Below are 20,162 nucleotides of genomic sequence, written 5' to 3'. Positions count from 1 at the left end.
CTGTTGCGCCTGGCCTTTGGGTCAGACTTAGTCTGACCCCTGTGTTTTCCTCCCTCATGGCTTCGATTTATGGACTACTTAAAATCAGGCTGCATTTTAAATTTTAATACTGTATTTTAATCTGTATTTTAATTAATTGCTTTTTATGTTTTATTGTAATTTTATTGGTGTGAGCCGCCCTGAGCCCGGTTTTGACTGGGGAGGGCGGGGTATAAATAAAAATTTATTATTATTATTATTATTATTATTATTATTTGGCAGTTCACAGAATTTGGGCTACAAGACAGCATTCTGCTTGCTTTTAACTATTAAGAGCCAGATACTTCATAACTGTTCTCTGTGCTTTGTTACTGGAAGCAGAAGGACGACATTGTAACTGCAGACAGGGAAGGACTTAACAGTACTTCTCTTCTGGGCATGTACAGACATGTCTATCCCTGCAGTAGTCTGATTCTTACTTTATCAGCAGTGAAAAGATTGCAATTAGTTTTATTTCAGCAAAAGGAACCAGTTGTTCAATAACGTATAAAACTTAGGGATCTATTTTTCCTCTCCTTTTTCTGTATGTAATGAACTGCTAATTCCTCAGTGTGCAGTGCAGTGACCTCCTTTTCCATTACTATTGCACTTCTTGTCTCTTGTTCTGTCTGTCTTATGAATGGTGGGTGCAGTTCTTTTGCCTTTAGGCAGTGTTGGCAGACCTAATAACCTGACTTGGAAGTGCACATGTTATTACCACAAACTGATCTGTGGCATCAATAGTGACACATCTCTATCTCTCTCTCTCTTACTCTCCCTCAGGGGATATGGAAGATTCACAGCCTGGCATTCAGTTAAAAGATTTTTATGCTTGCCAACTGAAGTGAATGCATGGGGTGGGTGGTGGTGGGGGGCATGTTCTGGATCAATAACTGGTCAAAGATCAGTAAACAGAATAGGAATAAATGGACAGTTGTCACGGTGGAGAGCTGTAAGAAGAGGGTTCCTCCAGGGATCTGTGTTGGAGCCTGTGCTTTTTGACTAGTTGATATATTATATGGAGTTAGGGGTGGGAAGTCAGGGTGCCTTTATAACACCGCATTTTTCAGGAATTGCAAGGAGCTCTACTGTATAAGGAACTCACAAAACTAGGGGAATGGGCATAAAAATGGCAAATGCTGTTCAGTATAAGCAAGAATTCCTAAAGTTACAAATATGCTCAGGGAATCTGAACTGGTAGTGACTGATGGGGAACCTTGTGGTCGTGGCAAAGATTTTGATTCAGCATGCAGCAGCTGTGAAAATGTGAATTTCATGTTAAAAACCATTAGGAAACGGGTTGAAAGTAAAACTACCAATATCATGTCATTATGCAAATCTATGGTACAACCACAACTTGAATTGCTGTGAACAATTCTGGTGGCCATACCTCAAAAAGGATAATGCAGAGCTGGATAAAGGTTCAGGAATGGCAACCAAAATGATCAGAGCATGAAGCGACGAGGAAGATGACAATGTCTGGGGCTTTTTAGTATTAAAAAAAGGCGAGTGCAGTTCTCATAATAGTCAAACCTGGAGTCATCCAGTGAAGCTGAATGTTAGGAGAATGAGGGCGGACACAAAAGGATGTTATTCTTCACACAGCATGTGATTAAACTATCAAATTAAATACCACAAGATTATATAGCCACCAGTATGGATGGTTTTAAAAGGGGCTTGGACAAATTCATGGAGGACAAGGCTATCAATGGCTGCTAGTCATTATGACTAGTTCCAATGTCTGAGGCAGTATTCCTCTGAAATCCCAGTTGCTGGGGAACATTTGCATCTGGACTTCTCATGGGCATCTGGTTGGCCAGTGTGAAAAAGATGCTGGAGAAGAATGGGCCTTTGGTTTGATTCAGCAAGGCTCTTTCTTGCAAAGAAATATGGATGAGATGAGATACCTAATCTTCCACCCCAAAAAACTATCGGGGCTTGGTTGTGGGATGGGGAAGCTGCCAGGGGACAAGGAAAGAAGGGTTAACCTGCCAGCTGCCACTTTTCCCCTCCAGATGCCCCTGTGTTATTTGCATCACTGGTTAAACCAATTTGAGTGATTTTCCAGGCTGCAATTTTCAGCTTAAGAAATATTTCCTCAATAGTGTTTTGCTTCCCGTTAGCTATTTGTTTTGGCTAAACTTCTCCGGCTGTTTAGTATGTTTTATATTTAGCTCCTTCCCGTTTTTCACGCCTTTATTTTGGACTATGTAGCTTTTTTGTTCAGCTGGCAAAGCTTCACACACCTGATTTGTCACACATCAAAATAACGTGCAGAAGGGGTGTTCCGTAATGAACTGTTGTGATGAGTCATTTGGTTTACATATGAATTGGGTTTTAGACAGCTTTTTGGTTTCCTCATTCATATCTGGAAACTTGAGTAGAATGTGCTGCTAAATGTTACTACTGATAACAATAGTAAACTCACAGGAGACTTCAGAAAGAACGAGTGGCTGTCAAGGTCTGTTTTTGTTTCCTATGCACCTGCTTCCCTGGATTGAACTTGCAGATTGTTTTGATTTGGGTATTTCTTCATTCCACTGTTGTGCCAGTCCAGACACTTGTATGCAGAGGTGATTAAGGCCCAGAAGTTAACTCATGGAAGGTTGCTTACTTGAGAGAATTGCAACTAATTCAGTAGGGTTCTAAGTGCATGCTTGGGCTCTCTGAGAGCATCTTTAAAGTTTCTCAGTGACCATGGCAAATTAGGCATAGTCTGTATGAGCTGAGGCTAGCAGCACATGGGGACATGGCAGGATTTAACCTACAATTGCAAAGTCCGAAAGCATATAGTCTTGCAGTAACCTTGCACCAGCGTTTTGGAAAAGTACAAATGACTGGGGTTTGTTGGAGGCTACTTTGTTGCTTAGCAGTTCTTTTGAGATTTTTTTTGTAGTAGCCATCTTACTCGACTCTCTTATTCCTTTCCTAGCTGCCTATGTATGCTCACTGCTACATGTTGGCTCTTCTTTCTTGCCACTTGCTGCTATTTCAGTCTATTGCACTATTAATTTAAAGCAAATTAAATATATCGAAAGACAGAAGCCTTCCTTGAATCTGGGCCTGAATTTTCTTATGCAAGTAAGACTTGAAGGGAGTAAAATTCTGCTCCCAGGCCTTGATGTGTTTGACCAAGGTCATCTGTAGGCCTAATATTGCATGTGCTTTCGCCTCCACCTCAGTGTTATAAAGGGCCTCTGAGTAGCCACCTCCTGGGTCACACAAGCATGCCCATGTACAGGGAAGATCTGGGGTTTCTTGATGCAGTTTCTCTTCTAATTTGATCTGCCTGCATAATAATAATAATAATAATAATAATAATAATAATAATAATAATAATTATAATTTATTATTTATACCCCGCCACTCTGGGCGGCTTCCAACAGAAAAATGAAATAAAATAATCTATTAAACATTAAAAGCCTCCCTAAACAGGGCTGCCTTCAGATGTCTTCTAAAAATCTGGTAGCTGTTTTATTCTTTGACATCTGGTGGGAGGGCGTTCCACAGGGTGGGCGCCACCACTGAGAAGGCCCTCTGCCTGGTTCCCTGCATGGCTACAGACTCCTTGCTTGAGCAAGGCAAATTAAGTGTTCCTCTTTTCTGTAGGGCCAATAATGAGTTGGTCATCACAGGGCCTGAGGGATCCATTCTAAGAGAGAGAGAATAACTCCGTGGCCTTATCTTTGGAACTGCTTTCTTACTCATCAGCAAATATTTTTCTTTAATTTTTGTTTTGTATGCAGCTGTGTGGAACCTCTTCCTAATATTGAGCTAGAATCGGGTCAGCAAAAACTATCTCGGATGGTTTAACAACTTCCAAGGTTTCCTTGCTTTGCCATTAATTGACACTGCTCAGTCAACCACAGTTTTAACAGAGTGTATTAAGTTTGGGTTTGTGACAGTTTTCCCTCCCTCTTTTACCTGCCTGGAACCTGAAGGATAGCTTCACTCTTCTCTCCCTCCCAGAGCCCCAGCTTTTCTGCTTAGTTCACTTCATTAATAATACTATTCTCGGTTTGTACCAAATTTAAATGATTGCCTCATTTTCTACTGCCAAAGTGAAGCTCAATTTTCTAGCATTCTCTGTAGCAGAATGTATAACTGCTGCTGACCCTGCAGTTGTATGCATTTTTTGCTTGGAAATAAATTGCACTGTCTTCAGTGGGACTTATTCCATCAGCCAGAATTGCAAACATCCACTGATTTTGACTTTACACAGGTGTGTTGTTGGTTTTTTTGCACTTGAGTGGCTGTATTTCTGGTGTCAAGCACAAGACAGACTGGAAATACAGTCCTTCAGTATCCTTCTGTCTGCTTCCCCTTAGACTTCCAGCTTGTAGAGTTGGCCTCTGAGGTAGTGTTGGAATCATTAGGGCTGGCTTCTCAGTTCTTTCAGGAAGCTATGGGTCTTTTATTTATGCCATTTCTATCCTTCCTGTGTTTTATGGAATTCAAGAAGACACACTTTGAGTTCTCAGGCAGGATTTCACCACTTCTAGCCAGTCCTGCTTAGCTTTTGCAGGGTTGCTGAATTACATGCTTCAACCCATTCGAAATCTCTTGTGAGCTGAAGGAAAGAAGACTAAAGGAGTACAGAAAATGTATTAATCCAAAATAGTAATTCAGGATCTCTTGTGCCAGTCTTCTGAATCTTTGACCTTTGTGAATCTATTAGTTGTCTGTCTTCTGTGCGTAGCTACATTTTGCACCAGCCATTCCCCTAAAGAAGCAGTGAGTTGGGATTTTGACCTGTTTCAGATGCTTATACAGGTGGTGACTGTATTCACATGATGAAGAAGCTAGAATGTCCTCTCTTCTTTGCCATGCATATACAGTAAACATATGCCACAGGCACTCCATATGAATGTCATGAATGTCTGGTATCCTTTTCAATCTTTCTGCTACCTTGGATTACTCCACTTAGGGTTGCCTTGAAAGGGTTGCCATCTCTGTCCCGCAAGCACACACAGAGCAACCTAAAATAATGCCTTTATAGTTTTGAAAATAAACTTATGAAAGGCTAATTATGGAACAATCCCATACATCTAAGATAAAAATCACAGGCTGTTGTTAGAGTGCCTCTACAGGAATTGCAGACACGAAACTGATTTCCTCCCATCTTGTTATGTAGAAGTGGAGGGGAAGTGCCTTGGTCTTATCGCAGTCCCATTATGTCAGGTGAATCGGGGCAAGGGCTTGGTCAGGCAAACTCTGCAGCAGCTGCCACAGTCTTGCTCAGCCTTTGGAAATGTTAGCAGCATTCTTTATGCAGCTAAACTTTAGCTTCGCTTGAAAACCCAAAGAAGTGTCTTGTGGCATAACGGTTAGCCTTAGGTGAGTCGTAGCTCCTTCTGGTTTTTCCCAAGTGCTCTTCTTTCATGCTTTTTCCCAGCTGAAACATGGTGCTAGCCTCTGGATTTAACATATACAGAGTGGGTCTTACGGCACTTTGAAGTTTTAACAGTGGTGTTTAATGAAGTTGGTTCTAGCCCACAAAATCTTAAGCCACAACAAATCTGCTAATCTTTTAAGGTGCTGCAAGATTCTTGTGTGCATATGTCAGTGTAGCTAACCCTCTGAACTGGTTTTCTAAGGCTCCCTTCTACACATGTCTGTATGGTTTCAACCATGTGTACCATACATTTGCCACATGTGCCTATGACATTATTTTATTGTATACCGGTATGTAAAACTTTGGGCCATCTTGCACATTACACTTCTATCTTGAAACAATGTTTTTTTTTAAAAAAAAGGAATAGAAAGTAAAATTACTTCCTTGTTTCCTTCAGCCTGTGGCCCTTGCCTAAAGTTGAGTGCAGTCAACATGTTAATATGTGACCCGCCATACTTTGCATTACGTGGCTGCATCTTTTATAATATATCTGCTTGCATATTTTTATACCCCAAACTGAACCAACTAGTGTTTACACAGGTGGAGTCACTTGAGAATAATTTAGAGGTTCACTAGTTCATTAGCTCTGGCACATATTGCCTATAGCTTTATTTAGGCTCTTGGCACAAACGACACCAAATCACTGGTTTCTCAGATAAATTATAGTTACCAGATTTCATCCTTTGGGAATCTCTTAACATTTTCGAGAGTCAACAATTTGGACAATGACACAATTATACTCTGAGAATACCATCCTGTTTTGGGCTTCCCCTTTTCTCCTTCTGTGTGTGCTACCAGATCTCATAAATTATATACCATTTTGTTTCTTGTAACAAACCTCACATAAAACTTAGCGACAGTGAATTAAGCAGTGTAGAACAAGATTAAATATAGCGACAGTTGCTCTAGTCCCAGCGCTGAGGGTGCTTAAGCATTTCACAAACAGATTTCTTTACTTCTAGTTACAAGCATGTAGAAAACTGACAGCCAGGTGGGCAAGTGTGGCTAGTTGCTGGGGTGGGAGTGGGGATTTGTGTAGCAGGGTAGGTGTGAGCTTCCCATGAGTGTTCCTCTCGGCAGGGCAGGGGCTGCATTGGGACAGAGGTTGGAATGGCAAAATAGTCACGGTAAAAAGGAATAAACACAGGTCTGTACAAGTGTTTTTCTTTGCTAGACACTATCTCCTTGAAAGTTGGGGCGAGGAGCTTATGGCCCTCCAAATGTTGAAGGGTGTTGGGAGTCCCAACAAGAACTGGAGGACCACAGGTTTCCCATTCCTGCTTTAAGGCATGTTGTGTGGCGCTGTCTCTGAGTGTATACTCAACTCAGGATACATGGACAGCAGCTATCAGTGCCTGTGAATGGTGGTGGAAAATCTAAACTGCAAGGACAGGAGGCAAACCCCAGACACCCTGCTTTCTAATGATGATTTTTTTCATGCTTTGCTGTGTCCCCCAAGTAGATCCATTTCTCATTAACAGGATGTATTTCTCTTACACCCGACATGATTACGAAAGCCATTTGATCTCAAATGTATTTACATGGAAGGATGTTCCACTGCAAACCACTTAATTCATGGCTGGGCTGAAATGTGATTTTGGGGTTTGTAGCTCAGGCTGTTCAAGAGCTTACTACTGTAGTGACTGGTTCACACAATGTGTGTATGCTGAACTAGGTGCTAACACGGGGTGCTTAAATTTAAAAGTGTAAGGACAGCCAAGGGGCAAAGGACACAGGAGAGAGCAAACATGTTTCCATGCTCACAGCTGAGAAAAGACAGTAAGTTCTGCTCATTTATTTGTATTTGCATTTAAAGAATTCATTGTATCCCACTTCAGACAGTTTCCCCAAGCAGCAAACAGTAACCCCCCCCCCCAAACAACAACAACACCCAACTCAATTAAGGCAGACTATCAGAATAAAAGTAAATACAGCAAAACACAGTGTGTGTCAAAACATAAAACAAGTGAAAGCCAAATTCATGTCAAGACAGCATAAATCTTAATAAATCCATAACAAACAATACAAGAACAGGATTCCTCATCTTGGCCTTAATATCCCCATCTAATCAGCAGAGGCTAATTTTCACATAAATAACATTGTTAGGTCAATAAATATTAAACTTTTATGTCATGTAGGCTACTTGTGATCACATGCACATTTGCTGTTATCTCCCTTTCAAACAACATGATAGTTCTTTTGATTACAATGCACAAGTTGAAGTGTGGCCAAGTAGGTGATGCTAAACACCCAAAACTCAAATAAAAGCCAACTGGTTGTTTTATTATCTCGCTGTGTACAGAACATCAATCTTAGCCACTTGAGCACCTGTCAGAACGGCTTGCAGTGCCAACATATAACAGTGCTATCATGCCATGCTTTGCCCTGGCATAGCTTTTGCAGTTTCCTATGCTAACTGCTAGCATAGCAATTCCTGTGCTTGGCCTATAAATTTGGTAATTATTACTACCAGACAGTAAAGCTTCGTGAATTAAAAGAACCTCTCATTTCCTCTTGCAGGGTTTCTTGGATTACCAAGCAGTAAACCACCAGATCATAATTTTGCGCCTGTTGCATTACATCGTCCGCCTCATATGGAGAATGCAGTGACTAATGCGCCAAGAGGCAGCTTGGGATTATTTACTCGTTTCCAGTGACAGAAACTTTGAACACAATGTCTTTGGTCTCTGGGTGCAGGTAACAGGCCTTTATTGACCTCGGATACATCCAGCAAATGAAAAGGAGCAGAAGGACTCCATATCAGGTGGTTTGGGCCTCTTCGTGGTTTTTTAGAGGAAAGCAAGTTTTTTAAATGGATATTTGGAAATGGACCACCTTTTTAAGAAACAGGATTTCATCTGAAAGTAGAACTAACTTTGTTTTGATGAAAGTTCTTTTTTTTTTAAAAAAGAACCTTGCTATATTGCAGCTTTCAAGAAAATCATTTAATCCTGTTCTCATTTGGAAACTTGTGGGTTGCTATTATATCTTGCAACAGAATTGTCTGAGCCAGCTACTTTGTAAAGCTGTCTTAGTTTTTATATTACATGCTTCCTGTTCAAAATCTTTCCAAGCAGTGAGAAGACAGACTGGTAATTTCTGTGCTACCTAAAATTCACCTATCCTTGTACATTATTCACAGAAGAAGTTTGGGGTGGGGTGGGGGAAATACATCCATCTGCTGTTTAAGTACCATTTTTAATCTTCTGTTGGGTGAAGCAGTTGCATCTAGCAGCCCAGGAGGAGAACTCTTGAATTTGCTTTGGAAGTTGAAATTAAACTGTGAAAGTTTTAATGTTCCAAATAATGTCACCAGGTTGCCTTTTACAATTTTCTTCCTTTATAATTTGTATAGATAAGTGTGTATTCTATGACATATACTGAAGGCAGGCGGGAGGGGGGGGGATGTAGCAATAAGTCATTGTATGTGGGTGAAAGCAGTTCCTATGCCTGTGCAATATTGCCCAAAGTTGTTAGCAACAGGGTCCTACTGCATAATTTCAGGCACTGTTTTGATCCTCACTTTGGTATATTTCTCTTTGTTTTTTTTAAATCCAGTCTCTGTGTTTTGTTTTGTTTATTTTTTTAAGCACTCTGGATTTTGTTAATTGCTGCCTTTGTTTTTAAATAATATGAGAGATGACCGAGCAACCATAATGTGGAATGTATAAGGACTACTGACTCGCTGCCTGGGTTTGAGGTCAACAGCAGCACAGTATTCAGAGGGTGAAAACTCCAACAAAAGACAGAGCAGGAACAAATTTTATTCCAGAAAAAAGACCTTTTAACAAGTGGCACCTTTCCTAAGGTGCCAATAGGTGATTGGCTGCATTTATCTAATATGAGTTAGCTACTTTGTTTTGTGATGTTCCTTAATCAGGGCTACTTGTAATGTGATAAGAAAAACAAAAAGCTGAATCAAGGGCAACCTGCTGCAAACAGCTGAATTGTGCAACATATTAAATTGTGCAGGTTGTTTCTGTAAGCCATAAAGGGGAGCAGTAAGGATTGATAATTCCCAAACTGTAGGGTGGGGCACAGTGGTATGCCATAGCAAAGGACTGAAATGTGTCTGGAAACTAAGTCACTATGTTGGACTGGGGAGAGTCCTTTGTATCTTTAATTCCCTCCTCTGTCCCTTTTACCCGATTTCTCTGTCAATTTATGGGAAGAGGGAGTCTTCTGTGGGAAGGACTTGCTAGATTCCTTGACTCGGGTATGCTATGGGCTGCCAGGTACAGGCGAATCCCAGAAAGCATAGGAAGCTGCTTTATACCACTGAGCCATCTAGCTCAGTATTGTCGTTCTGACTGACAAGTGTGTAAGGATTCTTTCTCATCCTTACCTGTAGATACCGGGGAATGAACCTGGGATCTCCTGCACAGTCTTTCCCTACCTGACTCCTGACAGGCAGAAGAAGGGGAAATGTAGAGTGCCAGTAAGACCCTATTAACTGCATCATTCTGTAGTTGTAAGGAGGATGCCTGCCGATTATTGTGGGAGCAGAGTGAGAAAATAGGTGTATGGTAAAGCCCCCAATCTTAATCCTAGAAAATACTGTGTCCCATGTAATAAAGGTTTGGGAAATGCTGGGCAGAGCCCTGAAGACTCCCTGTGATCCCTTGCATTCAGATATTACATCAGATTTTGTAAGGAGTCCTTCAGACTTAGATTTGCAGTCGAAAAGATTAATAAATTGCTTTTAAAAAGAGCTGAAATTCTCAGGATACTGAATTCTGTACCCTATACCAAATTGGTAAAGAACCACAGTATGCACACAATCCCAAACTTAAATGAAAACGTCCCATTAAAAAAAATCAAGTAAAATTCCACTAAACCAGATGGCAGACAGTATTGGCACAGATCCCGACTTCCTTTTTTTAAAAGAAACATTTTGTTTCTGTAATATCCTTCATCACGCTTCCTGATTTATTAAAACTATACTAACAGACAATCCCTATATCTCAGAAGTAAGTTCAATGGGGCTCATTCCTATGTGCATAGATTAAAGGATTGCAACCTGAATTGTTTCAGTTTTGGGACATTGTTCATTTCATTTTCCTCCTATAAAATCAAAGCGGTTTAACCTGTGCTGTACCATGTTATGGTAAACTGGTTCATATGTGGATTTGGATTGAGTTTTTACTTTGCTTTGGGAGGCAACTGCAAAATGAGTTTCCTGGAACTGCATAGTTACTTAAAGGTTCTGGTTGCAAGTGCCCCTTATTCCACATAATTTTTTTTGGCCATTGATCAGTTACATAAAATGGTGCAGATACTTTGCATAATACAATGGGTCAACTGATTCCTGTTTGTAACTTGCTTCCAAATGCTACGTCGCCAATTTCTGGTTTCACCAGCACCACTGAAAATGTTGTAACCTCTTTTTTAAAAAACTGCAGTCTTTTTGCGGCTATATCAAATCCATCCTAAGTGCTATTATGTGCTGGAGAGTTTTGTCAACTTCAGCTCCTATGCCAGTGCCTGCAGATGCACCCCCTGTCCTGAATGTCTCTGCAGTAGATTATAGGATAAATCCAGATGACCAAAATAAGCTTTGGGGTCCCAAGCTAGAGAGAGGCGCAAGCAACGATAAGCTGCTCACACACATCACCTGATGCATGTCTGTACAATAGATGGTTAGTAAGATTGATATTGACAGTGCCAAACACCTCTTTGAAAACAAAGAGACGAGGAAAGGGTGTGCTAAGATTCTGTCCAAACTGACAGCCATGATTTGACTGTTGCCAGTTCACTGTTGGAAACATCCCTCAGTCTTGCATCCAGGGACAGAGTCCAAACCACTTCATCCTCTTGTGCTTTTGCTATTCCAGATCTAGCCAGGGAATCATGTGCAGAAGAAGTATTGTCTCCTTATCTGTATAGCCCTTATTCGGTCAGGCTGTTTCATCTGTAAGCTCCAATGGCGATAATGTGTTAACAAGGGCAAAGCCATGGAAGCTTTGTAGCAACGTTAGTTTCGTAATTTTACTAGCTTTGGTCAACAATGTTGTGGGTTTTCTCCCCAATTTGTTTAACATCAGGCAGAAATTGCAACATCACTAATAGTAAGTTTGCCTGTATAATTAATTGCACATAAACCCACATAAAGCTGGTTGATTGAAAAAGGCAAAGAAGCGGGTGTTAGTCTTAGACCATTCAAACTGATACTGTGTGATAGAGATTTTTCGTGGCATCCAAAAAACCAGGGGAACCAAGGAGTTCATTTCCAGATTTAGCAATGTTGATAACACAGCTTTTAAACCGGCAGTTTGCCAGTAATCTTTCTGCATACGATGGGAAACCTGTGTTTTTCACTGGGAATAATTAGAAAGCTCTCTCTTGAGATCAAATTGACTCATATTAGTTGTCAGCACTGACCCATCGCGATTCCTTCTAAAATCTTTTCTGCCACCAGAATTAGTTCTCAAGAACTCACCAAAGTGTTTTCTGTTTAGTGCTTCTGCATTTGGAGCACTCTAGTTTTAATGCCTTTCTAACACAAAACCCTCCCTGCAGTCATGCTTTCAGTGGTTGGGACCCAGGGAGCTCCAGACAAGCGCCTGAAGTGGGAGAATTCCCCTGTTCTTCATTGACATGGCTACAGAGAGTACTCTTTAGGAAACCGTAACCTATTAAGAGTGGCTTTTTTGAGGAGGGAGGGGGCTTAGGGGATAAGGAGCTGCTTTGGGAAGGGGGGGGGTCCTGAAAGTCGCAGTGCACTCCCTTCAGACCCCTATAACCTTCCCTCCCCCTTTTCTTATAAGGCTCGGCTGGCCCAGTGCCTTGAGATGTGTACACATTCATATGTGTTAACTGCTAGCATGGGAGTGCAATTAGCTTGCTGCCATGGCTTCAGGCAAACTTAATCGTAAGCCTAAGAAATGTGGGTTTTTTTAAATAAAATTCTGTGAATTATAACAAAAAACAGTAAATGGCAAGATATTGGCACTGTGTGGCCCAAACCCAAGCTCTCTTGTTTTCCCAATAAATCTCTGCCGGACATTATATCTTAAAATGCTAAATCAAGCAAGGCCCATTTTAGTTTGTCACAGTTCAGTGCAGGTTTTGTGCCTTGACATCCCCACAGTGTCCACATTAGACATGTGGGTTTAAAAAAAAAACTTTTTCTAGAAATCCCATTTATATATCTATAACTATATATAATCCTGCCAAAACATTTTATGAAGAATTTTCTTTGGTTGTGGAGAAACCATATTCAAATTTCTTCTTAGTGTCTCCATGCTTCCCCCCCCTTTTGAATGATTGTAAATATTTGAGTATTTATTAGATTAGTGCAGTCCTCATCTGAGCCAAATGTCACCTCTGTGCAATGTTCCTTCTCTTCTTACTATGTCATGTAAGATTTTTTTGTACAGCAGCTGAAGTAAAACGGATTGATTTCTCTAAACTTTTTTTGTAGAATTGACTTTGTTAAATACTGTAGATTCCCCTTTTCTTTGTAATTAATGCACTCTACTGTTCCATAATGCTGTAACTTGTAGAAATGTTGTATATTTATTTTCTGCTTATTTAAGTTCTTGTAAAGTCTTCCCCCCCCACCTTGAATTGTACTTAGTATATATGGAAATAGTGATTGATCAGTTTAGAGCACTGTCTACTAGTTTGGGATAGTTGATGCTATTTTAGATGTTGTTTAAACCCCTTGATTTTCTGTACCGTGTCTCTTGCCCATCTTTCTCTGTCTTGTTGAAATAATTGAAATATGAAGCGAAGGCAGGGGTCAGTTTGATTGGGAAGGGCTTTTACATGTTCAAGGGCCACATCTAGCACTGCATTTGTGGCTTTTAAAATGAGTTAGTTCCAAATAACTTTCTGAGGACCGAAGGCAGATTTCATACTGGTTTTGATAAAGCAACATGCAGTGCTCTGAACTTGTCAGTCTTTTAAAAATGTCCAGAGAGCTTACTCGGGACACCTACTCACAGCATCCCCTCTCAAAAGTAGATTTTTGTTGCAAATTCATTAGGTGCCAGTTCACAATCTTGGTGCTTCCTGTTTCTTCCTACAATTGTGCTTACATTTAAGGGCTGTTAAAAACTTGTCCCTTAGCCTCAGTTTACGTAGCACAGGATATGACTTGTTACCTCATAAATAAGAAGTATCTGCAGTTTGTTCAAGAACTACTAAATTCTTAGTGGAAGAGAAACATTTTGCGCCCTGGTTTAAAGACCACTAGTTACTGTATGACAGCACCACAACATTAGGTACAAACATCAATGTAGCACTGATCTTGTACTGATTAATCACTAACATGTTTCTTAGAACCCAGCATTTTTATGTAGCATTTTTATTGCAGTTTCCCTGGCTTACTTGTGTTTTGCACTGATGAAATTTTGACAGGGTAATTGCCACTTTACTTGTGCAATACTGCTGTAAATAACCGCAGATCTTTTTTAAGATACAATCTTTTATGTCCTTAATGAATTTTATATGAATAAAACTTTCAACTATTGATTGCGTACCTTTTTTTATTTCACTTTCTTTCCTAAGTTTGCTTGTTCTTACATGGTTATAAATAAAGGCGATGAATTGGGTTTGGACATTATATTATTTGTGCAGACTTTTTTTTTTTTAAAAAAAAGGTTGCATACACTTCCCTTAATATGCATAATCAAAAGAATCCTTGTAATGGATTGTTCAAGTAATGGAGTTGTCTAATGCAGCTAGCACTTAATTACAGAAATGAGGTATCGAACTAAGCACCCTTCATTCTGCTGCCATTCCCACAGTTCAGGCCTAAAAGGACATGAGCCCGTGGAGCCGCCATGGCTAAAAAAGGATGAAAAAGCTGCCTCTCTGTGCAGCCTGCCCTGCTGCAGCAAACAAGCAAGGTTTGGATGTTGCAGTAAAACTACAGTGGTACCTCTACTTACGAATGTTTCTACTTACGAATAGAGCTCCGCCCGCCATCTTGGATGCGGTTTAGATAGGATTTTTTCTACTTACAAATTTTTAGATAGGGTTGCTTCTACTTACAATTTTTTTCTCCCAATGCATTCCTATGGGATTCGACTTACATTTTTTTTTTGACTTACAAATGTGTGTTCGGAACGCATTAAATTCGTAAGTAGAGGTACCACTGTACCTTGGAATATCTGCCCTGCCAATAGGATTGCTCTGTAAAATGGGATATGGTCAAGGATTATAAGATGAAAAGGGTGGAGACATTTTTCTTCCTTTTATAACATGGTAGAGAAACTGCAGCCTGTATGCCAACTAGATTCCCCAGATGTCCCTATTTGGCCAATCCGACCACTCCCCCCCCCCCCGAAATGCATCCACCTCCTGTCAGGTGTGGCACATGAGGAGAGACAACTGCAGAAAGCAGGGTTCAACTCCCCATGCACAAGTTGTTCCCTGGGGAGTTCACTGGCTGCACTTGGGTGCACCAGCTAGTTCTCAATTCATGCTTTGGGCAGTATTCCCCCACCCCCCAATTGATCCTTGTGGGTCAACTTAGACAAGTGGGATGACCTGCCTGTCAATCACCTGGTGGCATACTGTCAGCTGATTGACAGGTGAGTGGTTCTGTCTACCTGACCGACCAAACGGGGGGTATTAAATATCTAGCCCACCAGGCCCCAAAGGTTCCCTACCCTGTTTTATAATATTATGCTGCCTTGTTTGATTAGCAGTGGGTTCAGGACAAAACTTCAAAGAAATATTATTCCATGCAGTGCATAACTAAGAAGTAACTCACTAACACAAGATGTGACGGTTACTAAGGAAGAAGCGTTAGACAAATTCTTGGAGGATGCAGCCTTGCACATGCTTCCTTGCAAGTAAGCACCAATGATTCATATTCCAAAAGTGGACCACATTGTGCTAATATACCACATTTCTATAAATGGATTAGTAGCAACTTATTACCTCCTCTTCATAAGAACAAAAGGCCTAGTGGGTGCAGAATAATCCAGTCCAAAGATGAGGAAATTAGCTGCCAGGTGGAAGTCTTTCAGAATGCTGCTGCAGCCTGTAAGAGACATGGAATAGGTTTGCTACACAATTACCACAGCCAGGTCTACAGAGTCCAAAATCCTCTCATTTTCCTCCCTGCTGTGCCTAAACTGAGCAAACTGATGGTACTGTCATGGTTGGGTACACGGAACTGGACTGTTGCATGTGACTTAAAATGAATGCTTCTGACTTGCACAGACAATTAGTGGTGCCAAGCAAGCGAGCTTCTCAATTGGCTTCAACTTCTGACTGTTTACATGTTTGAGGGCTTAATTGTTGTTGTTTAGTTGTGTCCGACTCTTCGTGACACCATGGACCTCATGATGTGGCCAAAGTATTGGAGGGCTTCATTAGCAAAGCACAAATGAGTAGAGCAGCCTCCGGATAATGAGAGGCCCTCAAGTAACATCAGTTTCATCTGGAAATTCGTGTTGATGTAAACACAAGGTTTTCTATCTCTCTCCGTACCCAGAGGTGAGTGGAATTGTCCCAATAAAGCTACATAGAGAGAGACAACCTGAAACGACGACCCAAGAGTTGCTGGCTGTGGTCACCAGCCATGACTCAACCACCTTAGCCTCAGGTAAAAACAACTTTTCAGCCTGGGCTCAAAGTTTGCTTCTGGTAGTAACAAATACCAACCCCTGAAAGAGGTTCACCAAGTGCTTTCTTTCTGCCTTATTAATACGGCCCAGCTTGCCCTTCACCCAATGCTGGCTACACCATACAAAGCTAACACAAGAGTTCTCGTCCTGTGACTTGTAATGTGGTGGGACACCTATTAACATGACCCTTCTCCTGCCTGTTGAATTTTCCCCCACAGCTTCTCCCTGCTGGCTCGTTTGCTCCTGATGTTCCTCTTGGGCAACTCTGAGGGCTTATCCACACTTAACCTTTTGCTCCATAATTACTAGGCACGGGTCCACACTTTCCCAGTATGTGTCCAAGTGCATTCTTTTGTCTTACCACTTTTCTCCAGGAAAATCCAAACTAACCTGGGTTTTCACAGGAAAAGTAGAGGGTTTTTTTTTAAAAAAAAAAAGCCCTCAGACACACATCTGAAAAGCCCGGAACTGTACCAAGAGATATGGAGCAGAGGTGGATGAGCCCTAAGTTTGGAAATAAACTGGTGGAGTGAGAGGAATTATGCTGTATGTATGCAATATGCCTCTGCATGCCAAGTGCTGGGATTTGCAGGTGGAAGGTTTGTTGTTGCACTTGGGTCTCATTTGTGGGCTTCCCATAGGCATCTGGCTGACCACTGTGAGAACAGGATGTTGGACTTCGATGGGCCTTTGGCCTGATTCAGCAGCCAGGCTGTTCCTACATTCCTGTTATAGTGGAAAATCGGTGGGAGGTTGGGCAGTTGAGCACAACTCCAGCCCTGCACAAAACCCATCATTGCCATCAATTGTGAAGCAAGCAAAACATAGCCCTGCTCATAAAAGTGTGAAGACATGCCCCAGCCTTCTGTATCCGTGCAAGGTCCCCCAGGGTGTGCTCTTACCCAAACTGAGCATAGCGAGTAAGTCCTTTGTGTGGTTTTTAGTCTAGGAAGCACCATTCCATTCTTAGACGGTGTGTGAGCCACTTCCAGAGGTCCCTGCTTAGTCACAAAGGACTCAGCGACCTGTTTGCAGTTCACATGCTCAGTCCCATCACAGCCACACCCTGTTGGGCAGACTCTCTTAGTCTGGATGCAAGCGCATTATTTCCCAGCACTAAACATGCATACGCAGACAATCTTCATAGGGCAGGGACATCTATGTGTGGCTTCTGCTCTTATTCATGTGTTTCTGCACTGCAGTTTTAGACTGCCTTTCCAAAAATAGATCAGAGGGTGTTTCACAAAACATTGCAGCAGAAGCAGAACTTGCCCAAGTGATTATGAATGATATTCACTATTATTATTTAATTAAATATATATATATCTGTAAATGTTATGCAAATAGTTACGTTATTTACCACTTTGTTTTTGTCACTTCCCTTCCATTTGAATGCACTGAAAATTAACGCAACTTAATTACATAATCCACCATGTAGGTTTTGGTCGTGATAGATAACCAGTTGACTAACATGGGCTTTAGCAGGAGCCAAACTGTAGCAGAATAGAAACAACACTGATTGCAGCAAACCTAGTAGCGGAATAGAAACGACGACGAAACCAGGACAAGACAGAGGTTGCTGCCTCCTGCCTCCTTCCTTCTCCAGCCAGGGCTGGTGGGTACATTCTCTCAAGTACTTGGGTCCCCGATCCTTCAGGACTTTATTACATGGAAGTGCTTTCTTGACAGGGGACGGGGGAGACTTAGCATGTCAAGCAGTCCTGAGCCAGATCTTTATCTTCATTTATCTACTTAATCAGGAGCAAAGCGACTCCTTTCGCCTGCAGATAGGAAATTAAAAAGGCACCGCTGCCTTGATCTGAAACTAACAGGGTGACCTCAATAGAGGCCCATCAAGTATTTTTTTAAAACAAGTTCTTTTTAGCTATTCTTGCTTTGTTCCTATCTCGTCCAAGGGTAATGAGAGCTAAAATATAAATGAATTCTGCCGCAGATCTAAGCCACCAGCCTGCAAAATACTCTCTTGCTTTTATTATGAAGCATAACACATGTGGAATTACAGCTCCCCATACGATGGCCAGTGATAAACATCAAAATATCAGAGCCTATGTGAGGTTGTGTTTTTTTAAATGTGACTCTTCAGTCTTTTTTCCAGTTTACAATTGCTTTTCTCGATTCGTGAGTTTCTCGGTCTCTAAGTGATGGGTCTAAGTTAGGCATAGTCAAAAAAGTTTTTGTTGTTTTCTTGGGGTGTGTGTGTAATACTGAATTTGTACCCCCCCCCAAAAAAAGCACTCCCCAACCCACAAGTCAGAGGGAAACCCACCTCATTGTTGTCACACTGCTCATCAGTTTGTGAAAGGAGAATTCCTGCCTGCAGACGGGCAGGGGAAAAAAGGCTCACCCTTCCAAGCAGCTGCATTTTGGTGGGGAAAACAGAGGGAGATAGGGTTTCAGTCGGCCTGCCTGCACTTTGCTGAATCAGCAGGCTGTCTGGGCTCTGGCAGTGTTCCCTCATCAAGGAGCCTGCAGCAGCCTCCCTTGCTCCATTATCACCAGCCAGGCAGCCACGATTCCAGGACCTTGTGTGAAAGGAAGCATGGCCTTGCGAGAGGGAGGGAGGCAGAGGAGGACCCACTGGTTTGTTTACTAGCAGAGGGGCTCTGTGAGGCATGAATGCCCCCTGACCTGCGACAGAGCAGGAAAAAAAGACATCACATTATAGGTGTTTTAAGTGCAAAAGAGCTGTGTGGTTTTTTTTTAATCAAAAGCATTTGCCCTGATTTGCTTGCACAAAGCTTAAACAGAGGTTAGATTATAGCCGGTCTCTAATGATCATTCATTCTGATACGTTTCTGCAGAGGCTATATATCATCAAGCATTCATCCCAATTTGCTTCTGGGGTTTCCAGGTCTTCCCCCTTAATCAGTAGTTCTACACTTTTCAACACGGTTTTCCTGTCACTTTCCAAATTGCAGAGTTTTCTTTTTCAAAGTCGATTAGTCGCGCTAGGGCAACAGACACAGCACTTTAATGGCACAAGCCAAACATTGTCCTAGGATGTTCTTTAATGCCTCCTGCAAAAAAATTGATGGTCTGGAGGCACCTTGTGTCAGTCTCTTGACAGGACCAACATGCATGTCTAACCACAGGGTGGGTGTGGTAATATTCCTGGCTCCCATTTCATAGTTCTCATTCTCCGGAATGGGGCCAAAACCTGGTTTTAGGTTCTGTTTGTTTGTCTGTTTTTTTAAAAAATAATCAAATCTAAATCAACAAGGCATATGGGCCTCAGCAGACTGCTACTCATAACATCAAAAGTAGATATAGTTTGGGTCTTGCAAACTGTCCCCATCCCCATCCCAAAGTGACTTTGTGAGAGAAGCAAGGCTAGCAAGGAAGTCCCAATCTGCTCCGGGAGAGGTTCAGGAAACTCAGAGGCCCTTAAAACCCTCTACGGTGCACAGATGTTGCCATAACCAGGAACACACCTCTCAGACTAGATGAGATCGTCTTCCTATTACCACTGTTATTTTTTAACTATTTATTGGAAGTGAACAAGGTACAGGCTGTAGAGAGGTCTCTGGACTAAGGTTACCAGACGTCCCCGTTTTCTGGGGAGTCCCCAGATTTACAAATCAGTCCCCATACAAAGTTGAAGTTGAATAGTATCCCCGGATTCATTGAAAAAAAAATCTGGTAACCTTACTCTAGACCAGGCATCCCCAAACTTCGGCCCTCCAGATGTTTTGGCCTACAACTCCCATGATCCCTAGCTAACAGGAACAGTGCTCAGGGATGATGGGAATTGTAGTCCAAAACATCTGGAGGGCCGAAGTTTGGGGATGCCTGCTCAAGACCCCAATCTCATGATGAGAAGCAAGCTTGGGCCTTTTAGGCCATGCTAATCCACTGCATCCACAACCCCTCAATCAGTTTTTGGACACTACCTATATTAATGCATTTACTTCTGATTAACTCTGAGTTGGATGCACAAAGGAAGAGGTCTACTCCTTGCTACTCTAAGGATGCATTGGGATGTGAAGATTATTGTTTTAATTCTCCTGGTTATAATGCTTGTGCGTCCCCCTGGTTTCTAATGTTTCTTATGCACTGCATGACCAGCTGGATTATGGAATCGTGGCTTTTTGGTCGATATACGACTATTCCCCTATGATTCACCCATGAAAATGGCAGGAAAG

The 20,162-nt window shown here is 41.7% G+C and overlaps 2 protein-coding genes across 17 annotated transcripts in view; one reads left to right on the top strand and one right to left on the bottom strand.

Annotated features, from left to right (window-relative positions):
• The window catches only part of BCL2L11 (BCL2 like 11), a 36,277-nt gene extending 27,311 nt beyond the window's left edge, over nucleotides 1-8,966 (top strand). For all 7 annotated transcript variants that reach the window (XM_035111096.3, XM_088666799.1, XM_088666798.1 and 4 more), the window contains one exon: nucleotides 7,934-8,966. In XM_035111096.3, coding sequence (XP_034966987.1) covers nucleotides 7,934-8,023 — 90 coding nt within the window. In that variant the 3' untranslated portion in view covers nucleotides 8,024-8,966. The remainder of the gene's footprint in view (nucleotides 1-7,933) is intronic.
• LOC132591836 (uncharacterized) overlaps nucleotides 1-20,162 on the bottom strand; it is a 264,084-nt gene that overhangs the window by 14,113 nt on the left and 229,809 nt on the right. For all 10 annotated transcript variants that reach the window (XR_015949171.1, XR_009557250.2, XR_015949172.1 and 7 more), the window contains one exon: nucleotides 15,308-15,410. Coding sequence is in view for 3 of the 10 variants with exons in the window: in XM_088666802.1 (XP_088522928.1) it covers nucleotides 15,308-15,410 (103 nt within the window). In the remaining 7 variants the exon portion in view is untranslated. The remainder of the gene's footprint in view (nucleotides 1-15,307; nucleotides 15,411-20,162) is intronic.

The sequence above is a fragment of the Zootoca vivipara genome, chromosome 3, assembly GCF_965207765.1.
Source record: "Zootoca vivipara chromosome 3, rZooViv2.hap1.1, whole genome shotgun sequence".
NCBI lineage: Eukaryota > Metazoa > Chordata > Lepidosauria > Squamata > Lacertidae > Zootoca > Zootoca vivipara.
This window is presented reverse-complemented; position numbering and strand designations above follow the sequence as displayed.